The sequence below is a fragment of the Pituophis catenifer genome, unplaced genomic scaffold (genome assembly GCF_029215685.1).
Source record: "Pituophis catenifer annectens isolate HBS135680 unplaced genomic scaffold, rPitCat1.0.hap2 SCAF_2, whole genome shotgun sequence".
In the NCBI taxonomy this organism is placed as follows: domain Eukaryota; kingdom Metazoa; phylum Chordata; class Lepidosauria; order Squamata; family Colubridae; genus Pituophis; species Pituophis catenifer.
Window position 1 is genome coordinate 229,022,499 of NW_027256882.1, and position 26,436 is coordinate 229,048,934.

Below are 26,436 nucleotides of genomic sequence, written 5' to 3' on the forward strand. Positions count from 1 at the left end.
AAAGATAAAACTCTCAACTGAGTATACAAATAAAAAGACAAATCTCACCTGATATTCCCCTACTTTTAAAATATATTATAATTCTTCAAAACTAAGAGTTTACTGTTTGAAAATTGTTCAGATTACAGATTAACAGAGTTGGAAGGGACTTTCCAACCCCCCACCCAGGCAGGAGACCCTACACCATTTCTGACAAATGACAGTCTAGTCACTTCTTGAAACTCTCAAGTGATGAAGCTCCCACAACTTCTGAAGGCAAGCTGTTCCATTGGTTGATTGTTCTCACTGTCAGAAAATTTCTCCTTATTTTCAGGTTAAATCTCTCCTTGTTCAGTTTCCATCCGTTATTCCTTGTCTGGCCTACAGGTGCTTTAGAGAATAGCTTGACCTCTTCCTCTCTGTGGCAGCCCCACAAATATTGGAACACTGCTATCATGTTTCCCCTGGTCCTTCTCTTCACTAGACTAGCCATGCCCAGTTCTTGTAACCATTCTTCATATGTTTTAGTCTCCTGTCCCCTGATCATCCTGGTTCAAATGTAATGAAGAAAGGACTCTCCATCCTATAAATATTAACACTGGGGCTCTCTAATTAGCTGACAATCTGTGTGGTATAAGGGATGGAGTGAATTTGGATAAAAAACCAGGGGGCTTCTCGGCCATATTTCTCTGTCCAAACTATTTCACAATGGGAGGTATAGTTTTAGAAGTTAAAGATGCATATGATAAATAAATAATAAGATATTTTCAATGACCAGTAAATGACCATCAATATACAGGATAAATGTCTAGACACTAAAATTTTCAGCTACATAAACAAGATAAATAGAAATATTTATCCTCACATATACTATAATAGGGGTGTCAAACTCGATTTCATTGAGGGCCACATCAATGTTTGTGGCCCTCAAAGGGGTTGTGTTTGACCTTGGGGGGCCAGGGTGGGCATGGCCAGCTCAATGGCACTTGTGTCGGGATGCCATTAGTTGCCCGAGTGCTCTGTCAGTGAAAAAGGGCTCCAGAGCTCTGTTTTTGGCTGCAATGGCCTCTTGCAATCTTCTGCCAGCAAAAATGGAGCTCAGGAGGGCCACACACAGCCCTCCCGAGCTCCGTTTTCGCTGGCAGAGGTACCTCAGGCCAGTCCTTTGCTGTTTCCAGGGTGCCCCAGTGGGCTAGATGTAAGCATCCCGTGGGTTAGGTCTGGGCCCTGGGCCTTGAGTTTGATACCCCTGTACTATAAATAGGAAATTAGTAGTATTCTCCAACCTCCTTGACTCTGATATTTACACAGTGCAACAGTGCAAAGAGTTCATTAAGAAAAAAATAATTAAGAAAACCATTTGGGAACTCACATCTTTGCCAATAAGTTCTTTCTGATTTTCAATGATGCCCCAAGGGGAAATTCCAATAGCACAGATCTTTCTTAAATATTGAGAGGCATGGAATTTCAATGCATTTCCCACATGCTTAGATATTCCTAGACAATTACATTGAAATAGGTGACATATTATCATCATTACACATTTATAATATGATCAGATTACAGAAATGAAATATATTGTAACCCTTCCAAATATAAACAAGAATCAGAGCAATGTTGAACCTGATGGAATTACTACATCTTAATTATGTACATCTGTAAAACATCTACACAATAATGTGCATTGATTCCTCACTTATAATACATGATATTTTTTCTGAAGAATGAGATGACACAATATTTTCCCAAATGCTTTATGTTAAATATGATTGAGAATGCTATGTGGTGCATAGATGCACGTTTAACTTGTATATAGTAGTAGTATTGGACTAAGAGAGTGACTAGATTAAGGCAGGACTAGAACTCACAGTCTCCTGGTTTCTGGGCCAGCTCTTTAACTCCTACACGGAACTTTAACAAAACTCTATTTCCATAAATTAATATTAATCTCCAAGAGTGCTTGGAAGAAGATTCTACAAGGAGGTAAGCAAAATATTTGGGGAGAATACCACCCTTTAAAACAGCTCTGTTGCGTGCTTATGACAGACACAAGCAGCTCTGCTGCTACCTGGTATAGTCTTAATATGCTTAATATGTAACTCTTAACAAATAGGATGATAGCAAGACTATTCTAGTGTTCAGAGATCTCAGAAACATTTGCCCACCAAATATTAAAGAGAGATAAGTTTACCAGTGTTAATGCCTTCTGTTAATATCCAAGCTCCTGTAGTTTCAGCAGCTTTGACCAATCCTTTGCTGAAAAGTTGCACCAGTTTAGATGGAAGTTTGAAGTTTTGGATGCCACCGTGAACTGAAATGACCAATCTGGGAAATTCCATCTGCCATTCTTTAATCATGAGCTGCAACAGCTGATCTAGCTTTGTGTCGTAAGAAGTTCTGATATACTATGGGACAAAAAGAAATAATCTGTAGTTGCCAAACACAAAAACAACAGGGATAACTATACGTTTACCGGAATAATGTAGAATCTTATTTCTAGCTTCTTCAAGCTGCTGTGAGTTCTAATCATTGTCTTGCTTTTCTGTCAGGCCTATGAGGTAGGGCTCAAACTCGTGGCCTAATGGGCCAGATGCATCACGTACTGGCCACAGTTTAGTAAAGGGGGAGGAAGTCACGATATGTCACGGGACGACACCATGATGATGCGAGTTTGACACCCCTGCCCTAGGTCAAAGAAAGAAATTCTACAAGTTTGACTGGAACTATACTTCATTAATATAGGCTATACTGACAGAATTTTGAAAGCCCTTATTTTCCCTTCTCTCTTTTAATACCCCAGAGAATTATACTGGAGCCAGTTTTAGCGTCTATCTCAGGTTTTCTCTGTTTCCCAGGCTTAACAAAGCTTTTGTTTTCATAATCATTTCTGCATATTTTGCTACAAGGTCATTTCTGTGGCTCTCCAAGCTTCAAGACTTTTTCAACCTTGTAAATTGGCTACAAAAAAAAAAGACTTTTTATATAACAAAAAGAAAGTAATAACAAGAGAAAATGTGAAATAATTGAACAATGATAGATTATAAAACAATATAAGTATGCATTACTATTAGAAACACATAAACGGATTGAATGTAAGGATTATGATTAACTTGATTAGCTTTAGTTGTATGTATGACACCCAAGTGCCACACTATTCACACATTGATTTAATATTTTGATAAAAAAAATAAAAAATAGAAAACTTTAAAACATTGCCTACAGTTTTCAGTTTCATGTTTCAAATCATACTTCACAACCTTAATTGTCTATCTGATGTTTTTTTTTTCCTTTCCCAGTACCACAACTTCAACAGGAACAGAAATCCACTGATTAATATGATTTCACTAAAGTTTTAATGTTTTCCGAATTCCTGGTTGGAAAAGTATACATTCATCAGAAAGGAAGTGAATGTCTTCCCTGATTTAATGAAATTATTTTCTAGCCTATTAAATGAACCAGACCAGGAAATCAACTCAACAAGAAGGCTAAAACTATTTTTATTAAGACTGGTTATTATAACAGAATCTTGCAAGTCTGATTGTGTAAATGTCTACGGAGATTCTCAATCATCCAGGTCATTGGATGTCCAAGAAGCTTCTTGGATGAGAAGCAAAATGTTTTCAAAGGAAAAAAAACCAAGAAGATCCAGTTTCTTTTTGGAAAAAAAAACCTTTGTGTTTTTTTCCAAAAAGAAACTGGATCTTCTTGTTTTTTTTTCCTTTGAAAACATTTCGCTTCTCATTCAAGAAGCTTCTTGAATGAGAAGCAAAAAATTTTCAAAGGAAAAAACCCAACAAGGTCCTGTTGCCTTTGGGTCTGATTGTGTATTACCTCCTGCTTCTTATATTTCAATAAGTTAGGGAGGTACTTCTGTATGTTATGTGGTTGCTCTGAATTTTTAAAAAATGCTTCTGTACCTTATGCCTAGGCAACAGCTCCTTAATATCTCTGGCAAGGTCATGTTCCTTATTTTCTACAATTATTACAATTGAGGTGTTAAGACTGCTATTTCCATTGTGTTTCATATGTATTCTTTCCTGATATTCAGCTCAAGAAGTTGTGACAAAACATTTAAATAAAAGCATATTTATATAGATTCTCTTTATTTAATCTCACAGCAGTTTTATGTTTAGCACTAATATTTGTTTTCTAGAGTTTCACAGTGGTACTTCTACAGAATTCTGCAATAAACTCAATAGTGTTACACATCCAGGTTTAAATTTGTACAAACCTTAGCATGGTACGTGTGATCACTGTCTTGAAAATTGATTGTACCAAATGCATCAGTTGGACTAATCTTTGTATCTTTTTCAACAGACCATTCCACATTATGTTTTTCTTTTTCAGACTGAAATACAGGATAACCATAATCTATCCCATGGTGATCACCAATTAGCCGACCACAGCAACATCTCAAATAGAAAGATAGTTACCATTAGTATTAATTCAATCAATGTTGATGCTCTTTTTTTAACATTAAATCACCATACAAGCTACTTTATACAAGCTCAAAGTTTAATATTAGAAATATGAACATGATTCTCATGTTTTCTGGAGCTTAAAACATAACCACATCTTTCAATGTATGAAAACATGGTAAAATCATAAAAGAAGTGCATGAAAAGGCCTAGATTTTTTATTTGTCAGCTTTCTTTTGTAAAACAAAAGAAAGCTCCACCTTCATCAGTTGTCCAAGTTGTCCAGAGCTTGTTTTAATTGAATCTAGATGAATTTGGTTATTGATTGTTAAAAAAAAGAAAGAAAAACTTATGACGTGCCACTTTGTCAGAACAGGTAAATAATTATTTTTAGTTTAATTTTTAAAAAATATTCCTAGTACAGAAACATAATTTCCATGATTGGACAAAGGAATTGCCAAGATTGTATTGTTAGTGCTCAGTGTATCTTTGATTACCGTAGAAGTTAACCATAAAACCATTAAATCCCATCTTATTGTTACGTTATATTTATTTTAATAATGAAAATATGAATTCAGTCTTTGAGCTAAGAGCCAAAATCTCCTCTATTTGTTAAGAATACAAGAGAAAAAGAAATGAAAAGACAAAAAAACCTACTAAGATTATAGATAAATATCAGTTCCTAACTTCTCTTTTGTTGTACTCAGTTAATGTCCAATATTCATAGACAGTTATTTTTTTCCTGTATCCTTTATTTCAGTTCTTATTCAAGAATTGAAGTTTCAAAGATAGAGTATCAAAGATAAGGGTATCAAAATCATATTCCAGATAGTTATGTTTAGCTTGCTGCATAATATAAAATATGCATTGGAGCCACTCTTGCTTCAATTTAGTTAAACTTCTGTTCTGCATGTATGCTGTTAGTTTTCCAAATTTAAGTTCCCAGTCTGATATCTTCACTAACATCTTTCTCTTCTAGTGTTGTGCTAAATTTCTTCCTTCCTTCCTCCCTCCCTCCCTCCCTCCCTCCCTCCCTCCCTCCCTTCCTTCCTTCCTTCCTTCCTTCCTTCCTTCCTTCCCTCCTTCCTTTCTTTCTGTCTTTCTTTCTTTCTTGAAGAATGCTTGAATAGTAATTGCATCATCTGTTAAGAATACTCCATTCTTAATTTTTGCAGATGTTGAGATTTTAAATGGTCTTACCGAATTAGATTCTGGCATACTTGACATCCTGCAGAACCTCTGAAAAACAGTTTCCATAAAAAATGCTGGGGCATGCACTAAACATTTTAATCAGTTAAAATGAACAATTTTGTAGTGCTTAAAGACTTGACACATTGATTAAGGCATAGGGTTCCAGGGACTTGCATTCTGTAAGGTTGTTGTTGTTGTTGTTGTTGTTGCAACAAGAGACTAACACAAATACAATTATTATGCATGATTCCAACATCATAGTTGTGTTAATCTCCAATGCAATAATTATAAAATATACATGCTATTTAATAAATATACCTGAAACTATACATTATTGTGCAAGGCATTCGTTAGGATTTAGATCCCATTCTTCAAATATTAGTCTACAAAGGGACGAGTGTTATAAAATCTTTGATAACAAATTGGTAAGTAATGGACTGAAGATAGTAGCAAAATGAAGTGGAGTTTAAAATATGAACCCACCACATGAAATATAGGCATAAAAGAAAAAAAGAAGACCAAGCAGAAAAAGTTTAACATTATATTAAATATTTCTTTACGTATCCAATATTATCCTTGGATTACAAACAATATGAACTACATATTATTGGGCACAAAGTCAAGTATGACATAACCAGTATCATAATTATTATATATGACTGGTCACTTCCCAAGGACCAGGAATTTGTTACTGCTTGATGGTGTTAAAGGCATTGTTGCTGGATGTAATCTGTTCCACGTAAAGCTACCTTTACAACTGATTGATGAATGAATTTGTCAGTGCCAATGGTGTTCAAGGTCCAGATGTTTTGAGATTGTGTTCAAGGTGCCTATTACTATTGTTATTGTTCTATTTTTATTCCCTCTTACACACACACAGACACACACAAAAATAACTCACAGCAGTGAACTTACTTAATACTTGTGCCTTCTATTTTTCCCACAACAATCCTTGAGCTGGGTCGGGCTGAGAGAGTGACAGGTATCCAAAGTCACCTACGTGACTTTCATGGCCAAGGGAGGCCTAGTAATCTCCTGCTTTCTATATCAGCATCTTACCCAGTAAAATAAACTGGCTCTACAAGGATTATAGAAGGATTATAGAAACATGGAAGGAATAATAATAAAATTTTTGGCTTACATGGTAAGCCAAATTTTATCCACATTTTATCCAAATGTGGATAACATGGGCAACTCAAGAAAATAAAAGATTAGTGTTATCAAGAATAAACTTACCTGTACAGTGGTCCACTGGACTGATGGTAATGTGAATGTTGAAAACATCTGGGTTAAAATAAAAGGATAGGTTAATAGAAAGGATATCTAACTACGAGTATGCTATAGTTGACTCAACCAGGCAAAATGGGTAGATGGAGATTTATTAAAGGAGTTTGCTTAAGCCTAAAAGAGTCCTGAAGTCATTGTCATGCTAAATAAGGATGTGTATTAGGAATATAAGGAAGGGTTAACAGCTAAGGAAATTTACAGAGCTCAAAAATGCAACAATGATGACCTCATTGCAAAGGTAGAAAATCAGCTAGCTAGAGAGACATATAAATAATGTCAATATTATTGATATGTCTGTCTTGTCTTGCTAGCTGATTTTAGTCAATAAAAAGGTTTCCTCGATGATGTCACTAGCAAGAGAAACAGAGCAGGGGTGGGTTCTACGTATCTTTACTACCGGTTCGCAACGGGATCGCACGTGCGCCAAGCTTCTGCACATGCACAGAAGCTTCTGCACATGTGCAGATCGCCTATGATGACATCCGGAACGGTGGGCAGAGCCTCCCGCCGGATTTACTACCGATCCGAACTGGTGGCAACCCACCAATGAAACAGACGTCTTATGCTCAGTGCTTATTCCAATCTGGGCAATCTGAACAGATAACCAAGAAAGCAGAGAGAATGCCAGTGTTCCTTCTTTCTTTACAAAGGACATGGTGATTTTCGTAGTGTAGACTGAGAAAATATAATAGGGGAGGATGCAAGCCAGTAAGGATGTAGTAAAGGATGTCATAGTTAATGTGAATGGGGTTTTTTTAGTATTTTTTTATTGTAATTTATTGTAAAGTTTGTATCAATGCATTTCTAATTTTATGTCTAAAAAAATATGAGTATATCCTATTCTTCTTATCCCACAAGAAAGCATGCCACCCCTTTTGTAGGTCATGTCCTTCCAAGGTTAAAATTCTACTATTCCTTAAGTTGACCCAATCTCTTATCCAAACTAACATGGCTGCTTCATTTCCCATGCTGGGAGACCGAAACTACCCCTACTTCTACTATCTTGAAGCGATCGTAATTTTATCCTTGCAATGTGAATGTTTTCAAACCCCAATGAAGTACACCTTCCAGTATTGAAGAGATTGCTTGAAGAGCTGTTGGGACCTCTGCCAACTACTTGAAGAACAAATGTAGTCTATTATCCAAGAAAGGGAAACAAAGATATCTCAGGAGTGATTAACCATTGAGCCTAACAACACCTAAAACTATGTTACAGCATATAATGAAACAGGCCCTTTATAAACCTCTTGAAGACAATGCTTCAGTTTGTCCAAATAGGTAACATGAGATAAATCTCATTTCCTTTTTTGAAAACATTTCTATGTTTTGGATATAATCTCCCTTGATTTCAGCCAAACTTTTGTCATGGTTTCATATGGCATTCTTTCCTGTTTCTGTCCTCCACCCTTACTCTCACCCAGAAAACAAAATCAGCTCTTTTTTTCCATTGAAGAGGAGCTTCACTACAGGGTACAATTGACCTCCTGCCCCCTTCCCCCACCAGCTGTAGTATCTGTGAGTTTCTTTATACACATCCAGCCTGCTAGACAGGTGACAAGAATGCCATCTCCCCCAGCAAATAAGAGGTGAGCAGGTTCACTGCAGGGGTGCCCCCTATGGGAAGGTTCATTTTCTATTGCCAAACTCGTCTATGCAGCTTCTCCAGGTGCACATTCCAACAGAAAAGCAAAGTCACAGTCACCTGATTTTCATTTACCTACTACTTCGCTTAATCGAGTCACCAGAGCCAATTCTGGTTGCTAAACAAGGACTACCTGTATCTAATGATTCAATGCTCTTTATGCTAACTTTATTCCAACTCAGGCAAATAAATCTAGTTTATAGTTGTTGTTTGTTATAATAACTGTACTAACATATTGGACACCGGTCCATCATACTGCATTTTATTATTATTATTACTTTGTATTAATTCCTTTGTGTTAATATAAGCCAATCTAAATGTGCCAGTGGTGGGTTGCTCCTGGTTCGCACCAGTTCTATAGAACCGGTAGTAAAACCGGCAGGAGGCTCCGCCCACTGACCCCGTCATCAAATGCTTTTGCGCTTGTGCAGAAGAGCGTGCACGTGGCCCCGTTGTGAACCAGTAGTAAAGTTAAGTAGAACCCACCCCTGAAATGTGCAGAACACTGAAGTAAGAAGTGAAGAGTGTTTAATCCATGATAAATATATTTCTTCAAGTGCCATCTAGTTTATAGAAGTACCACTTTTAAGAGAAAAAGGTGGAAATGCTGAGTTAAAATATAGCTCATCTTTAAGCTAATTATTTACAGAAATTAAAATGATAGTATTTAATTTTGTGGTTTAAACATCAGGTCCCTTACACAGGCCACTGTTTCATTTGCAATTTGCCTATTGAAGAGCTCTGTCTGAAAAGCTTATACACATTTTTATTATTTGGCATTAACTTAATGGGGCCAATAAGATTTGATATTTTTCCCATGTCTAACTTTGCTCTTTACGCAATGAATACTGACGCTGTTCAGCATACATTTATACAAAATACACCATACTCCTTGTACCGTTCAAACAAAAAACAAGAAGAAGCAAAGTACCTGTGAGAATCTTTTGAGCTGGGTACAATTTTTGCACATTCTCTTTTACTGAAGGCACCTTCAATCCAAGATTTCTGGGACTGAACAGAAATATTACATCTCAAAGAGATTTCTAGAAATCTTTTGATATACCAAAATAAGCAACAGTTTCATAGGATCATGAAGAAGTTAATACTATATTGCAAATATTATCACAGAACTGAAAAAATGTAGAAGCTGCGCATAAGGCCATTAGTTTACACAATTCTTGCTTTTGCAATCCTTTTTAAACTCACCCAGGCCTAAAGATAGAAGCAAGCTTGCAGATTATTGAATAAAATAAGAAGTAATGATAGAGAAATCTTACCTTTCCAAGATGAAAAAACATTAAGGTCCACCAACTATTTTATATTTCAGCAATGAGAAAACCCTTTATTGAAGTTAATATTCTGCTCTAAATGACTAGGACTGTGCTAGTATGGCTTTATAAATGATGACCATATAAAGAAACATTTAGAAGAAATGCTGATCTATAAAGATTTTAGCATGCCCACGGATATCTCCTTGTATCCATTAGACAAGTTGTATTGCTGATTTTAGTATAGGAAAAATGGGGAGCATCCTAAACTCTAGGAGTTTAGGGCTTGGTGAGCAACAGCTTCACCAGGTTGCTTTGGTGATAAATGGCTGTTTGGTGGCAAATAGTAAAATAGGTGATAGAAATAACTTTGTGAATATATAGGTCTATCCATCTCTGTGATAGCCAGTTTTTTTAAAGCATTTGTGTGCCATATGATAAAGTTTCAAATGTATCTACTAGTTCAAAAAGTTTTGAAACGCTTAATGTAGACATTTGTTTAAATTAAAATTTGTATTCTATGGTCGACACTTTTAAAAACCCACAGGTAATTCAAAGGGATTTCCCAATGAAGATTTCCGGAAATTTTTAAGAAATGGCTATTGACAATTTACCAGAAGGGCAAATCATCTATGTTTGCTATGTTGCTGTCTAGTAGAATCAGTATCTAACTAGTGAATTAGGAAATCATGTATTATGCTAGAATCCTCTATGAAACTATTCTTTCAATCAAGCTATTGAACTGAGCTAGAACAGGGAAAAGAGCATAATTCCAATGACTTGGTTCTTTGCAATGAATTTATCCATCCAAAATTAGTCTAGAATACAGTTGGTGAAACCTGTAAACGTTGCTAGGTTGGAAGCGCAGGAGTTGTGTACAAAACCACCTAAATATCACAACTTCTCATACTGTTACTCCAAAGATTTGAATCCTTCATCAATTAGAACTCCATGGTTGGAGAAGGATAATGGCAATGAGCTTAAGAAATTTGACTGTGACCAGAAGCCTTGTTGCTGAGGTGACAAAGTATGCATGAGGCAATGCAGTTAGTGATAAGCTGGCAAGTGACATCCATTAAAAACTATGTTAAAGACCCTGCTCTTGCTCCCAGTGGGTTTTTGAATACAACTGAAGCTGCTAGTTATAAAGCTCAATGTGGCTTGGTTCTTAGGTATCTTAAGGACTGTTGCCTTCAAGTGGAATTGATCCATCAGATTAAGTTGATAAACATCTACGGAGATTCTCAGTCATCCAGGTCATGGTTGTCCCAAAGGTGCTTTTTTCCAAGAGGCAACTGGACTTTCTGGTTTTATTTTGAAGATGTTTCGCTTCTCATCCAAGAAGCTTCTTCAGCTTCTTGATAGTAGTTGAGAGTTGATAGTAGTTCTCAATTTTCAGATGCGTAGAACTGAAGCTCACTTACATTTGCAGTGTCCCAGGTTCACACAAGCACCATTTGCGACCTTCCCAGCTAGCTCCCAATAAGCATTGTCAATCGGGAAAACTGGGTTCATTTAACAGCCGTATGCTTTACTTAACAACTGATGTGATTTGTTTAATGATCCCAACAAAATGGGCCTCAAAATTGGGCATGATTCATTTAATGAATGCTTTACTAGGGATGAAAGTTCTGGTCCCAATTGTGGTTTTAAGTTGACCACTGTACTTTCTTTCATAATGGCCACTATTTTATGGAATAGTCTCCCCCTCCAGAGACTAGATCGGTGTCACTTTCCATTTTCCAGGAATTCAGCTACAAGTTCAATTTTCTGAAAAAAAGGATGCCGTAGACAGGTGTTGTTATATTGTTTGTTTTATGAGATTTTTATGGTTTTGTTATATGTTCTTATGATGTTATTCAATCTGTTGTTGACTATCGTGGTACATTTACACAAGTAATTAAAGTAATCTCCAGTTTAAAAATGAGTTCTGTTCCCAAGCTCTGTCCTTAAGTCAAACTTGGTACTACCAAACAGCCTTGGTAGTACAGTGGTCTAAGGCACCCTGTTATTAAGCTGGTTATTAAGACCAGCTGCCTGCAATTACTGCAGGTTCGAATCTTGCCAAGGCTCAAGATTGACTCAGCCTTCCATCCTTTCTAAGGTAGGTAAATTGAGGACCCAGTTGTGGGGGCAATAAGCTGACTTTGTATAAATATACAAAAGGATGAAGGCTATTGCTGAGCACATTGTAAGCTGCCCTGAGTCTCCGGAGAAGGGCGGCATATAAATCAAATTAAAAAAAAAAAAACTTGTTTGTAAGCCAGAACAGTATTATTGTGTAATACTGTATAAGTAGTATTGTGTAATGAATTTGAGCCATTGTGTTTTTAAAAACTGTTTTTAACTGTATTCTCTTTTTCTTTCTTCTTGTGAAGATAGATTGTGTAAGAGATGACGAGTAACTTAATGTCATTCAGTGAGACTCGTAGCTATCTGCCGATTTGTCTCTCCATGGTTTAAGGCTGCCATAATCACAATGTTTCTTATATCATACAAGTTACGAGATGAAGAAAGCATCCCTCCATGATATCAGAACGTTACAATTTTCATGTTTTAAGTTTTCCCACTCTTATACACAGATTCTTTTATTGGTCTTTTCACCAACTGCGTGGGACATCATGGCACTCCCATGGCAAAACTGTCTCTCATTCTATTTCCTTCTAGCAGGATAGGAGGTTATCAGTTCTCGCAATTAAAGGATACTTATATCCCTTTTCTTTGAAAAATGGCTGACTGAGGTTCCTGAGAAGGCTGTAAAGTCTAACTGCTTTGTAAATATGTGCCTTGCTACACCCATCACTCAACTTTCACTATTGTCTTTCAATTGCATTTTTCTTATTGTTTAAAGACTCAAGAATACATAGAATAATATTTTTCCTTGTTTTAAGGTTCAGCTTTCAGCATTTGTCTGAATGGACTGCTATTTGTCAGAAATGGTGTAGGGTCTCTTGCTTGAGCGGGGGGTTGGACTAGATGACCTATAAGGTCCCTTCCCACTCTGTTAATCTGTTATCTGATATTTCCAGACCTGAACTTGATCTACTATATAACCAGTTAGAGTTGGCTGACTGGATATTATGTTTGCATACCCACTCCGAAAGATAGATTCAGATCATTCAATAGTGACTTGGCTGAGAAAGAAAACCAATATTTTCCAGAAGTCTATATGTTTATCATCTCAACTGTTGATTATGCAAATGTTTATTTCCCATGAGTTGCCATGGCAGAAGAAAAATTAAAGTTGATCTTGGTAGAGACTTCTTAATGAAAGGTACACTTAAATGCTGATAACAAGTTTGTAGGAGCTCCAGAATTAATATTGCTCAATTCAAGTTATTGCACATGTATAAGTATAACCATCCAGTAATTGATGAATTGGAAAAAACCTAAGTTCCAAAATATTTATATTAATACACACACATGTATACACGCACTGAGTAGATTCACTAACTGACTGGCTTTAAAGTCAGCCATATCTGGATTTCTTAGTTACAGATGAGTTTATTTTACATGTTCTTTTGTCTATGGGAAAATAAAAAAGTATGTATATCGTACAAAATTAAATATTCTCTTGCCATCTATAATACAATTTGTTACTGTGTCTTAGAAACTAACATTTAGTGCGGGACATACTTTTATACACCAAGTTCACCACATCAAATAAATTATTATTCTTAATCAGGAAATCTGTCCTTTCATACACACGCATATTTGACTACACAAACACACTATGGATGGGAAGAGTTACATGTAACAGGTATATATAATGCTCAATATAAAGAAAATGATCATTTACACATATACAATTTGGACAATTCTACAGTAACAAACTAAAAAGAGTTACATTGCTTGATAAATGACAATTCATTGACTTCACATTTGTCTCTTTCTAGAATTCCCTTTTATAAGAATAGAAAATTTCAGGTCACTGGTAAAAATCATAGTGTTTTTTGAAAGAGTGATATATAAAGTTTGATCTGAAGAACCATGAATGAGCCTCTGAGGTTCAAACCAATGTAATTAGTATCATCTAATATCAATAGAGCTGGCATTTGACGTTATGGCAGTGATATTTTTGTGTTTAGCATTCTTAAATTACTTTGCCTATACAAAAGGAACTTATAGAGAGAGTACCTTCAATCTGTGGCAGTCATATTACTGAATGACATTTCCTAGCCCTCCTAAGAAAATTGGTGAATAGTGATGAATGCTAGGCATCTTCTCCTTGTTTAGGATACAAAGAACTTCATAATGTTCAGGCACTTTATCTCCTGCATACCCAGAACTAGAATCCCGAGTACAAATCTGAATTTTTCCTTTTTTTCAAGTCTCCCCCCGCGCACAATGATTATATCATCATACAAGACTGTATCTTATTTTTCTAACTCAGTTACATCAAAGTCTGCAAACACCTGAAAATACTTATAAGCCCTGATCTGCATTCTGTCTCTCCTCACTTACTACAAAAAAGAGAAATGACTTCTGAAAACAAGAGCCAAGTAAATAACATTTTATCCACCCCAAGCATAATAATAGCCATGTTCATAAGCATATGCTACATCGCTTTTGTATTTTCTTCCAGTAAGGAGGAATTGTGAAAACAAGATGTCTGAAGCAGTGTGCAAAAAAGTATCTGCCATTGGAAGAAGGAGGTTTGAGACCTACTTTGAGTTAGAAAGATTACCAGCTGCCTAGATGTACTGCATTAAAATGACTAGCAAAAAACCTCAGTCAAAACTTGTCCATCTGTCCAATTCTATGTAGATTTTTTTTTTTTTACCTTCACTTGAACTTTCATCCTGTCTGGTGCTTCTTCCTTACTTCATAAATTGGAGCTTCACAAGCTGGAGTTGCACTCATCAATCAGTGCTGCACTCTCTTTTCCAGTCCCTGAAAGCTGCTTCAAGTATCGCAGACACACAGTCCATTCAAAACTCAAAAGAAGACTTTGCTTGATCCTTGGACTACACCATTGGTTAATGTTCCACTTCTTCTATCAGAGACTGGCAGCTGACTTTATGACCCAAGTTCTTTGGAGGATTCTTGAAGTTACATACTAAGGCTCTCTTGCAAAATACATAAACAACAGACAGGCCAAGGGGCAGGGTCAAACTATCCAGTTTGGTCTGTTATGAATTCCAATATGTGCTTCTCCACCTCATATGAAACACTGCATGGTTCCTCCCTGCCCATAAGTTAAAATAATATATGTGAAGGAGTAGAGTTTCAAACTTTTTGGAGCCTTCCTACTTTTGGGAGGAACTGATCAGGCACTGCAACTAGCCAAACTTGATTTTTCAAAATAGTAGGCTAAGATAGAGTAACTGCAGTCACATTGATAAGACCCTCTGAAGCACACCCTGGAAGCTATAATAATTTTACTTTGATATCATGAGCAGTGGTTGGGCTTATACCATACAAAGTTAAGATTTTTTTTCAAGGTAAATCCTAGTATTTATAAAAAAAATAAAAGAAGCCTGATCATAGTGCCTTTGGCACTGTTCTCACTGTAAGTGCCTTTGGCACTGTTATAGTAAGTGCCTTTGGCACTCTCACACATTCCACAAAGGAAAAAATAGCTAATACTTGCATTTTTGGCCCTAAATTATTTGCACATAGAAAATAGATCAACTCAGATTAATTATCACACCTCCTTATCTCAATATGATAAGTCTCTTTTCTTGACATTTTAACAAGGGTTGTACAAAATAAAAAAGAAAGTTGTATTTTGAACGCTGAGCAAAACTTTCTCATATTGTTATACAAAAAAAAAAAAAAGGAAAATTGAGACTAGTTGGGGGTTCCCCTGTTTTTTTGTCACAGAGGCAGGTAGGCAGGCAGGGTCAAGGCAGGCCAATAATCCATATATTATGTAGATAGCCTCAGAGATGACATGAAAGAGAATATGCATCAACAGTCACAAAAAAAAAAAAGCTTGCATTAATTCCAGGAAATAGAGGTATAAGAAAACTCGGACTAGATCCACCCTAATTCACTGAGATGTAGAGGAGGGACTAGAAAACACAGCCAAACTCCCTTCATTCTGTTATTATAGCCTGCATTAATTCAATATCAGACTTTGTTTCCTGATCTAGCCTATCTTGAAGGGATGATACTCAATTTACAGAAAAATATCCAAGAAGATATAACTATATATATTCTTAGCCTGCCCTTGTACAAAGAATCAGACTTTGTGCTCAGATTAAGCACAGCACATAATGGTTAATTTAAAAAACAGTCTATGGGAGAGAAAAAGCTTAGGGCTAATACACATACACTTTGCAGTTTTAGCTTTCATCTTTAATCATCAACAAATCCTTACTGTTTTGTATCTGAAAATCCAAAACCTCAACAAGGCAAAAGTATCTTCAATATGCACACATCACGTACGTCTGCTTTTGGCAGATTTCCAAGAAGTGTTATACACAACCCATTGACTAAACTTCAGCAGAGTGAAGGATTTAAGGATAACAAAAGAACCAGTTAACAATCTTTTTAGTCAAGAGCTCTCTGAATGTATTTCACCAATTCAGCTTCACTCCCACTTTCATTTTTCAAGTAGTAAGGGCAGAATCTATTCCTACTCTTTCATTAGCCATTCAGAAAATCTCCATAGCTCGAAAATTAAAGCTATTCATGGAATAGCTGAACACTTTAGAATAATAGTGGACAAGTCCCGCTTCTTTGAGCTCTGGACCAAACTCTGGAACAGAGAGCTTTATTCGGAGCATGGAATATTTTGCACATCTGTATTCTTTTAAAAAAAATAAAAACCAAAAGCAAACAAGCCACTTTATTCTCTTCCTGCAAAGTCACGTTTTCAGAAGGTGATTTAACTGCAAAACAAAATTTGGCAGGTCCTCAAAATTCTACTAGAAATTCAGGACCACAGCATTGTGCTTCAGGTGTCGGATTCAGTCAGAATCACAGGCAGGTTACAGCAAAGAATTTGGTCTGAAAGAGATTTAATTCGGCAAAGATTTCTGATGGTAAATATTTGGCCAATAATCCACCTTTGAAGTAAAGCTGCTGCTTCTTGCTATTATTGATCCATAGCTTTTTGATGTGGCAGATCTAAAAAAATTTTGAATAGTGCAAAAAGTCTAATCTGACCAACATATTCATTTATTTTCTTAAAAAATATGGAACATTACAAATTCAACTTCCTAAAACCCCTTAATTTTTCCATTCAAAAATTTATTTGGCTCAAGCACCTGACACGAAACTAGGGAAGCACAGCTCCCTTTTTCACCTGCATATTCATTACTTCAGAAGTCTAGGTAGGTTTCTATCTAGAAGCTAAGATACAGACTAAAATAGAAGCATACAGTATTGTTCAAATGCAGACTATAGCTGGTATGAGAATTGAAGCATAAAACCAATTCTTCCCAAAATAGTTGATTTAGCCACTAACTCTTTTTTGTTTCATATTTCATATGTAAAGCTATCCTATCATTACTTGTTCTTTGTACAACTTACTGAGCATTCCAAAGGTAAATCCTCTGAATCAGGAATAATTTTAACTATATCTTAACTTATTAAAGAGATAATTGGTATCTTTCAATATTTTCTTGTTCCCCCCCCCCCCCAGAATATACCCAATTTTGCATTTGTGCATCACTAATGGAAAAAGGACTTGTAATTGTTTTGAAATGTACTGGTGAAATATGTAAGGAATATATATTGCATTTTCTCACTTTAAATATTATTCCTTACACAGTAAGAAGTAACATCCCTTCCCCCTCCCCCAAAATCCATGTAATCACAATTCTCTAAATTGAGGTGTTCGCAGGACAACCTACAGCTGTTAGACAAAAGTAAAACTTAAGAATGCAAAACTAAAGAGCTTAAGAGTGTAAAACTCATTTGACACAATTTAAATCCCAGAAATAATTTTAATTCTTTACACTTTTATTGATCTTTATATATACAAATCAGTAATATGTGCAAGTCCTAATGTAAGTGATTGACACAGCTGGACTAGTCTGAGGACTCGGGTAACATTTCTTCACATGTGGTTTTATCCAGTGTTCTCTTTTGCTGAGGTATGCCAAAAAAACAACAATAGGTAAGGAAAAAAAATCAGTGCTACTGTTTTCAATCTTTCTCTGGTTCTCAATTTTTCACATGCTGAAAATGTTTATTCATTCGACATTGACCCCAATAAAAACTTTACATAATTTTATTCAAGGTTTTTTCATTTCAAAGATGCATACATCACAATAGAAAAGTCAGCTTACTTACCTTCTTCATTCTCATCACTAAAATGAACTTTTTGTAGGCTTTAGCCACTGGATTTCATACTGAACTTTCCATCTACATCACAATCAGATAAAACCTGCTTTGCCCTAACAGCTAATGGAAACAATGCTGGAAAGTAATGATTACAATTGTCCATGTACTTGCAATTAAAAGCTTTAATGGGAACAGGGAAAAAGATGAACTCTGAAAACTCTGGTGACATACTTGTACTGCAATTAAACTGAAGAGACTACAATTTATACTTAAAAACATGTGACAATCTGGTTTCAAGTTTATAAACCACATTAAGGAAATGATTAACATTCAGAATGTTTCTTGTTTGTTTTAAGTAGCAGCTTAGTTCAGAATAGAAGTTTTCCAATGGAAAAAAATCTGACAGCTCACTGTGGATCTCTGTTACTAATATAAGCTCTGACTTGTTCATTCTAAGATAACCAAAAAGCATTTTTACTATTTTTCTTGCTAATCTCAACGCTACTAAATAGACTTGTTTCTTCTTAATAGTTGTTGCAACAAAATATTGATGCAACAATTATCATTAAAAAGCTTGTTGTTTGTATATAGGTGAGTGAGTCTTTACAAATATCTTTTTGTTCAAGTAGAATGTTTGTACTGTAGGAAGCAAGAAAAGTCAAATATCTGATTTACAATGCACATTTTAATTATTAAAATACAATATCAACTTATAGCTATCCAAGAATGTGTTCATAAGGTAGGTGACCTTATGCATTTTTCAGATAGTAGTTCCTTTTACAAAGGTAGCTTCTTTTGGTCATTTGTTCCTCATCTTATTCTCCCAAATTTTAGTCCATGACTCAAAATAATGAAATAATGCTGGTAAAGGAACAGGAATGTTTAGGCTGATGCAATCTTGTAAGAGTAGCCTTCTTTCATTCTATAGCAAACAGATAAATGGAGGACAATGGAAGAAAAAGGAAATTATTTGCTTTTTCTTCTGCATTGAAGAGTTCAATAGTGAATTCTTATGAAATACAGCAACCAAAATTTAAGTACAAAATTAGAAAGAGGCTGCTATACAGCAGCATTTGTATTTTTAAGAGGAAAAAAAAATCTGCATTGAATAAGCATGCAAAACTAACTTTATAGATTATATGCAGTTACTGGTATCATTTAACATGAAATGAACTGTATAACTATTGAAAAAATATGGGGAGTCAGTGAAAAGTCTTATTATAAGTCTTATATATTACTTTCTACAAGGAAAATTATTTCAACACACCTTATTTAAAAAGTTTACAAACATTGCCTATGTTTGTTTATCGACATGTAAGTTTACTGAAATGGCACCTAGGCTTAAAGTGAAAATACAATTATAAATAAGAAATCATTTGTGTGAATTATTTTCGTTGTATAAACAGTAATTTTTTTATTTTTAAGCAGTCAGTAGAAATTTTATTAGACAATGAAAATAATTTTAATATGCTCAAGTTATGGTGTATTTTTTTAAAAAAGTCCTGTAATCTGAGTAAAAACTAACAATTGTCAGAATTCTACTGAAGATTTCAAACAACTAATAAACAATTAATAAAATGACAGTAAAGTCAGTATTTCAAAAATACTAAAACTTCTATAGTATGCAAGTTTTTAACTATACATTATGGTTATGCAAAATATTCAGTGCATGGAACAGAGAGTTTTGAATATTCTATGCCAGACTGAAACTCCTGTTTGGTCTGTGTACAGATCTTGAATCAGTGTTTGGTGTGAATAAAGAGCACATGTTCTAGGTCGAGGTGTTGGGTGGCAGGTTGAATGATCAGGAAACCACTGATGGCAACAGGCATCTAAGGGAAAGTGTGAGGCAAATTATGTGAACACAGGATGGGCAGTATGCGGCTAAAGCACAATGGAGGAAAATAAGCACAAGAAGGTGGCGGAGGAATGGACCAGTTAATATGCACTGAAGTTGTGACTCAAGAGAAAGTATAGCAAGACTGGGGTAACGGGGAACACTGACTTCTTTTTAAACATGATGGTAGTGGTGTGCAAAACAGAGTAAGTGGAGTAAATAAAAATAGGGCAGCCATGGGGACTACGGAGACAGGAAAAGAAAGGAGGTTTAAGTGTACTAGCTTTACTTTATTCAGCCTTTAAGACTCTTCTAGATTTGTTTCAGTCTAAATCTGTTAACAATTAAGACAGTCCAAGCTTCTCCTCGTACAAGCCAGTTCTAAGCCACTTTCTGTAAATATGCTCAGAACCTACATCAGTTGGCCCATCATGTAGGTTTCCTATCATCTTCCATTATGATTCTTCAATTTGCCTGCAAATTGCTAGAACTTCTTAACACTATTACCCAAGTAACCAGTTATAATAAAAATAACTGATTTAAATTACTCTCAGCAACAAAATTTATTACTTTGGAAATTCTTGGACGAAAGTGTTGACCATAGTGATTTCAGTTTTGCAGAGACTTGTGATTTTATTTTGCTGATAATTTTTCTAGCCATTAACTAAAATACATATGTAACTTGTACACTTTTCCATGGCAGTATAATAGCACGTACCCTTTTAGAACTTTGCACTTTTCATTTATACTGGCAATGAGCTAAAGCAATTTTGTTCATATGTAGCAGTTTTTGTAAACTCCTTTAATCCTCTAAATTTCACAATCCACTGGTTCTATACATTGATAGCTTCTCTATTTAGTCTTTGATGAGTTCTATAGTATATGACTCCTTCATTTTAGAAGAATTTAGAAGTTATCCTTTCTTCAAATTATATTTAATACCTTCGTAGTTTCAACTCTGCTTACACTTTCAAGAAACAACAGCGCAAAACAGTAACCACACTCCATAATCTATACCAACAGATTACTCTTCAGGTTTCCATTTCTGATAGTGAGGTGTTACTGGAGGATCTTGTTTCTGTTATGGAGCCTTTTTCTAATTCTTGAATATCGGACAAATCAATGGTAGGTAATGGTAACTTCCAGAACTGGAAGGAGTTGTAGTGCCAAACGTCATCTTCAGGCTATGAAAACAAAATGTTGAAACAGATTTAACTGTAATGAAAAACAAAACAAAACTCACCACCAACAAAATCTAATTAAAATAATGCTAGAAATTAAGACCTTATAGACAAAGAAAGAACATAGTATGGAGAAATATTCACACAAATATTCAAGTGTTCTCTAGTTTCCATCATTGTAGCAGCTCAATCAAATTAAAATTGATTTACAACAATGGAAACAACTGCATTTTTCTGTGTGGACTTTCTTTTAAAGACTCTTACTTGTATTTGAATGTGATGTACTGATGTGTTATATAGCAATGAAAGACAGAACTGCTCAACACAGAACGTAGAAAATTGGACTTGTATCACCCTCTGGTGGCTTGAAGTGGAAAAATAGTATTCTGTGGAAATACATTTTGCATTCTCAATAATTCATAGCTAGCCAAAAATTGTGGTTGCCTAGAATTAGAATTATGCCACTTCCTTAAATTTCTAATTTTTGGATCTGGGAAGACACAAAAAAATTATGCATATGAAAAAAAATTTTTTTAATTCATTATATGGTAACGAGAACGTGGCAAATCATTCATTAAAAAGAAATTATTTTTTATTTGTCTCCTTTATTCTGTCTCTTTGAGAAACTCACATTGTACATGTATAACAATCTGATCAGGACTAAACAATGAGCTTTGTTTACAGACAAGCTATGGGAAGAGATCATTTATTGCATTTTAAGAGAAGGGGATAAGTTACTAAAATAATTTAAATTTGTTGTGTTCAAGAGCATTCATTTCTTTATATATTTCTTTTCTTTTTCTTTACTATATTTTTATTTCTTTTCTATTTTTTCTTTTCTGTACTAATTTTTAATCGGTATTAGTTTTTTATCAAAAATAAATAATTCAACTTAAAAGGCCAAGTGTATCTTTTTGCCTGAAATTTGAAACATAAATTATATCGGCTTCATTTCATCTAATAGCCTTGATCAATCTTTTAAGGAGTTAAAAGGTCTGAATTAGGTGGTTAGTCTTTGGTTGGGAAACCATTAGGTGATCAATGGCTACAGCCTACAACACGCAGCCCCAAAGAAATTTACAGTCAATTTACTTCCTAATTAGCAACATCACAGTCACCTCCACAAGAAGTATATTCAAAAAAATGCTGCAAAAATTGGTTTATGTATCAAGTCTATACCAGTTGCCCATGTCACAAATGTAACTTTGGATGGCATACAATAAAACAGTTAACTAAAAGCAGGGTTGTCTATGGAGGTTCTCAATCATCGAAATAAGTCATGGTTGTTCCTAAGGTGCTTTTACCAAAAGGCAACTGGACTTCCTTACTTTTTTCTTTTAAACATTTTGCTTCTAATCCAACAAAAACCAGTTGCCTTTTCAGAAAAAGCACCTTTGGGATAAGAGTAGGATTTATTCACAGAGAATTGTAGACTCCTTTCTAAGTTCAGTCTTTTAATAACTTTGTGACAGCCAAAGACTCAAAAGGGCTCTACCACCTTAGTTTTTATCCAGTCAATTTAGGGATTTAAAAAAAAAAAATTCTCAGAAGCCCTTAATAAACTGGTACTGATAGTCCTTGACTTACAACAATTCATTTAGTGTCCGTTTGAAGTTACAACAGCACTGGAAAAAGTTACTTATGACCGTTTTTCACACTTACAACCGTTGCAGCATCCCCACGATCACATAATCAAAATTCAGGCGCTTGGCAACAGATTCGTATTTATGACAGTTGCAGTTTCCCCAGGATCATGTGACTCCCAGTGTGCGACCTTCTGACAAGCGAAGTCAATGGGGAAACCAGATTCACTTAACAACTGTGCCATCAGCTTAACAACTGCAGCGATTCACTTAACAACAGCGGCTAGAAAGGTCGTAAAATGGGACTAAACTCATTTTGGTTGACTCAACTCAAGGTTGACTCAGCCTTCCATCCTTCCGAGGTGGGTAAAATGAGGACCTAAATTATTGGGGACAATATGCCAATTCTTTAAACCGCTTAGAAAGGACTGTAAAAGCACTGTGAAGCGGTATATAAGTCTAAGCGCTATTGCTAACAGACATCTCACTTAGCAACAGAAAATTTTGGGCTCAACTGTGGTCGAAAGTCGAGGACTACCTGTATTCCCTTTCTGCTTTTGCCAAGGTTTGGGGCACAACGTCCCTTCACTGGCCAGGGCTGTGATTCACCGTTATCCCTTTATTTGTTAACCACCTAATTGTTTCCCAACCAAAGACTTAAACCAACTAGCATCCATAAAGATTCTGATTCGCTAAAGTGGGAAAGGTATCCCCAGAGAGCCCTCAGCAAAGGCTGGGCAGCCCAGACAGAAGAGCCCAAACGGACTGATTACTCCTCGAGCCATCGCCGTCCTCCACTACGGAAGCTTTCCCGCCTGTCGCTCTGGCTCGCCCGCCCGCGCCTCCCTGGAAGCAACAGACGGACCACTAAACTACAGTTTCCCAGAAGCCCCCAAGCACAATCCGCTTTCTTCACCTTCTCGGGCCCTCCCTGACCGGCCGTTGCATCTCCTCCGGCGAGAGCCGCCGCTTCGGTCGCCATACCAGCGACTACAGGAAGCCGCTGCTCGGGCTCCCGCCGCGCCGTTCCTTCCGCGAGCCTCTTGCCTCCGGCCCCCGCCTCGTCGCCTCCCTCCGCAACAACCGTCCATTTGCGCTTCACCCCGCCGTTTTCCCGCCAGAGCGCTGCGCCTCGCGACTCCCGCCGTTCGAGATCGCTCCGCGAGCGCTTCGGAGGAGGAGGCGCGCGCGGAAAGGCGCGCAGCTGGCAAGGCGCGCGACAGGCCACCGCCTCCGCTCTGCGCTTAGCCATCAAGGCCGGCTTTGGCCAAGCACCGGGGGGGGGGGTTACTTAGCTTCACTGCGCAGGCGTAAACTGCTGCAAACGGGGGCGGGGCTACTGGAAGAGCGCACAGGACAGCGTGATACTTTTGGTTTGTAGTCCGGTCCCGCGTGCGCCCTCTGTCGGGGACGTAACAAGTAGCTGTGTATGTCCAGCCTCCTTTTATTCTTGATGGCTTGGAAATGAACTAAGACTTTGATAGTCATTGGTAAGCTTGGGATTTTTTTTTTTTTTGGCAAACGTTTCATTACTCAACTAGGTAACATCAGTGGTAGTGGAGTTTGTTCTTATTTTATGTTCTGAGGGTTTGCCCTATCAGTGTGGGTAGGAGTAGTTTTGGTGATTCCTTGGTTGGGTTATTTACTGTCAGCTTTCTTGGGGCATTGTTTGCTTTTTGATTAATGCCTAATGTTAATCTTTGTATTACTCTCTGCCAGGGATGAAATCCTGCAGGTTCTGGAGAACCGGTAGTGGAAATTTTGAGTAGTTCGGAGAACCAGCAAATACCACCCGGCAGGCCCCAGAATGGGATGGGAATGGAGATTTTGCAATATCCTTACCCCAGGAGTAGGGAGGGAATGGAGATTTTGCAGTATCCTTCCTCTGCCATGCCAACCAACCCAGTCCACCAAGCCATGCCCACAGAACCGGTAGTAAAAAAATTTTGGATTTCACCACTGCTCTCTGCTCATCTGGGTGTTAGATTGCTGGTAAGGTGGTGTCTTGTTCCCTTTTTTGGGTTGTTGATTGCGTCTTTTGAATAGTCTGTAGCTGTAGCTCATGTCTGTGTGCCTGTTGATGGCAGATTTGTCAGAGGGCCATGTTTCTAGGAATTATCTATGCACTGAGGACTGCTTAAAAGAAGAACTGGCATTTTTAACCCAAACTCTTCCTTCAAACGGTTACCCCAAGCCGCTTCATCGACAGGCACAGCAAAACAAGAGACTCAAAACTGACAGTTTCAACTGTCAGTAAAAAGAAATATTTATTGAGCTGCCGTTTAAGGGGGATCAAATAGCGACCCAATGTCTAAACACCTTAATTGAAACAACATTCAGTATGACCAAGCTTTACGTACTGCATCAAACCCAGAGGCTACTGCTACCATCAATCAAAGAAGCACAACCTATCAGCGCAAAGCCCATTGTATTTACCAATTTGTACAGGAGACAATTACATCGGCAGAACGGATAGGTGCCTGGCTTTCAGAATGAAGGAGCACTTTACAAAATGGGTTCAGACAGTGAGTAATCCAACAACAAACCATGGCGACAAAATGCCTTCCTCTGTTATCGCAAGACATATACTAGTTACGGGTCACCAAGTCAATTCAAACACTGTGTTTAAAGTTTTGCTGCGCCACAGGAACTTGTTTTCTGCATTTCGCCGAAGTGATTGCCATCAATCAATTGAAGCCTCCTTTGTGTATGCAGAAACAACTGTATGTCAATCCATGTCTTCCATGGACGTAAGGTTTGTCATGGGCTGCTTTTCCGCATACGTCACGTTTAATGCTCTAAGTTGGGGTGCCCTGGTTTGGGGTATAAAGATGGACTAAGAGTGGGGTTGAGATGGCAGATAGGAACATTGCCGTGGTGAATGAGGAAGATATGACACCCAAGATGGTTCTTGGGGACAGCCAATTTGATATCTTACTCTAGTCCATGGGTGTCCAACTTTTTGGCTTGCCTGGGCCACATTCAGTCAATAGGAATTGTCTTGGGCCCCATATAAAATATATAACATAGGTAATGTATATAAATAACATGTAACAATGTTAAAAGTTTACAATCTTGTGGGACCACATTACTAGCTGTCCAAGGCTGTACACAGCCTATTGTCAGCAAATTGTATATTCCTTCTTCAGGAATACCACCTTGATAGATAGGCAATTTATTACCAAGCAATGAGAAGTCTACGATACACATATTGTATGCTCATAGAGACACCTTCTTAATCACAGGACTTTAAGGGGTAGGAGGTGAAATACAGACTTACAAGATTGGTGTCAGCCGGCCTTGAGAGGTGGTCCAATTAGTCTTGCGAGTAATCCAATTATATGTCCCAGAACTACTAGTTCTCTTTTTATTATAAGGTTATATTAACAGAATCTTGCAAGTCTGAAAGTACATTCCCCCCAGTGGTGGGCTGCTCCTGGTTCGGTCCGGTTCTTGCAAACCGGTAGTAAAGGTAAGTAGAATCCACCCCCGATTCCCTCCCCCCCCCATTACAGCCCAAAAAAATAGAGAGTGTCTCTTCTGAGATATTGCCATGCCTCTATTCCTTCTGCAGGTTTATTTGACTTGCCTAGTCTATGATTCTTCCTCTTGTCTCCTAAGATTATTCCCATATACCATTACACTTATCGAACTAAAATTTATGCAGGTACATTTGTATGTATGTATTGAGGAATGGAAACAAGACTACTGAATGCTGCCAGAATTCTTCACAAATGGAGGAAGTGGAGTCATGTATATCAAAACACTTCTTTTAATTTTCTTGACAAAAGAATAAAGATACGGAGAAAAAA

The 26,436-nt window shown here is 36.8% G+C and overlaps 2 protein-coding genes across 2 annotated transcripts in view; both read right to left on the reverse strand.

Annotated features, from left to right (window-relative positions):
- TRPM6 (transient receptor potential cation channel subfamily M member 6) overlaps nt 1-14,586 on the reverse strand; it is a 69,054-nt gene extending 54,468 nt beyond the window's left edge. Inside the window, exons 1-7 of the mRNA XM_070935608.1 lie at nt 14,569-14,586; nt 9,449-9,528; nt 6,825-6,872; nt 5,598-5,636; nt 4,211-4,391; nt 2,171-2,384; nt 1,352-1,476 (exon numbers count right to left, since the gene is read on the reverse strand). Coding sequence (XP_070791709.1) covers nt 1,352-1,476; nt 2,171-2,384; nt 4,211-4,391; nt 5,598-5,636; nt 6,825-6,872; nt 9,449-9,528; nt 14,569-14,586 — 705 coding nt within the window. The remainder of the gene's footprint in view (nt 1-1,351; nt 1,477-2,170; nt 2,385-4,210; nt 4,392-5,597; nt 5,637-6,824; nt 6,873-9,448; nt 9,529-14,568) is intronic.
- Nucleotides 14,587-17,678: 3,092 nt separating this feature from the next.
- CUNH9orf40 (chromosome unknown C9orf40 homolog) lies at nt 17,679-23,887 on the reverse strand. Its single transcript, XM_070935609.1, has 2 exons — nt 23,541-23,887; nt 17,679-21,044 (listed from the first exon to the last, which is right to left on the reverse strand). The coding sequence occupies exons 1-2, from the start codon at nt 23,874-23,876 to the stop codon at nt 20,892-20,894; spliced, it is 489 nt and encodes a 162-aa protein (XP_070791710.1). The 5' UTR covers nt 23,877-23,887; the 3' UTR covers nt 17,679-20,891.
- Between the last annotated feature and the right edge of the window lie 2,549 nt (nt 23,888-26,436).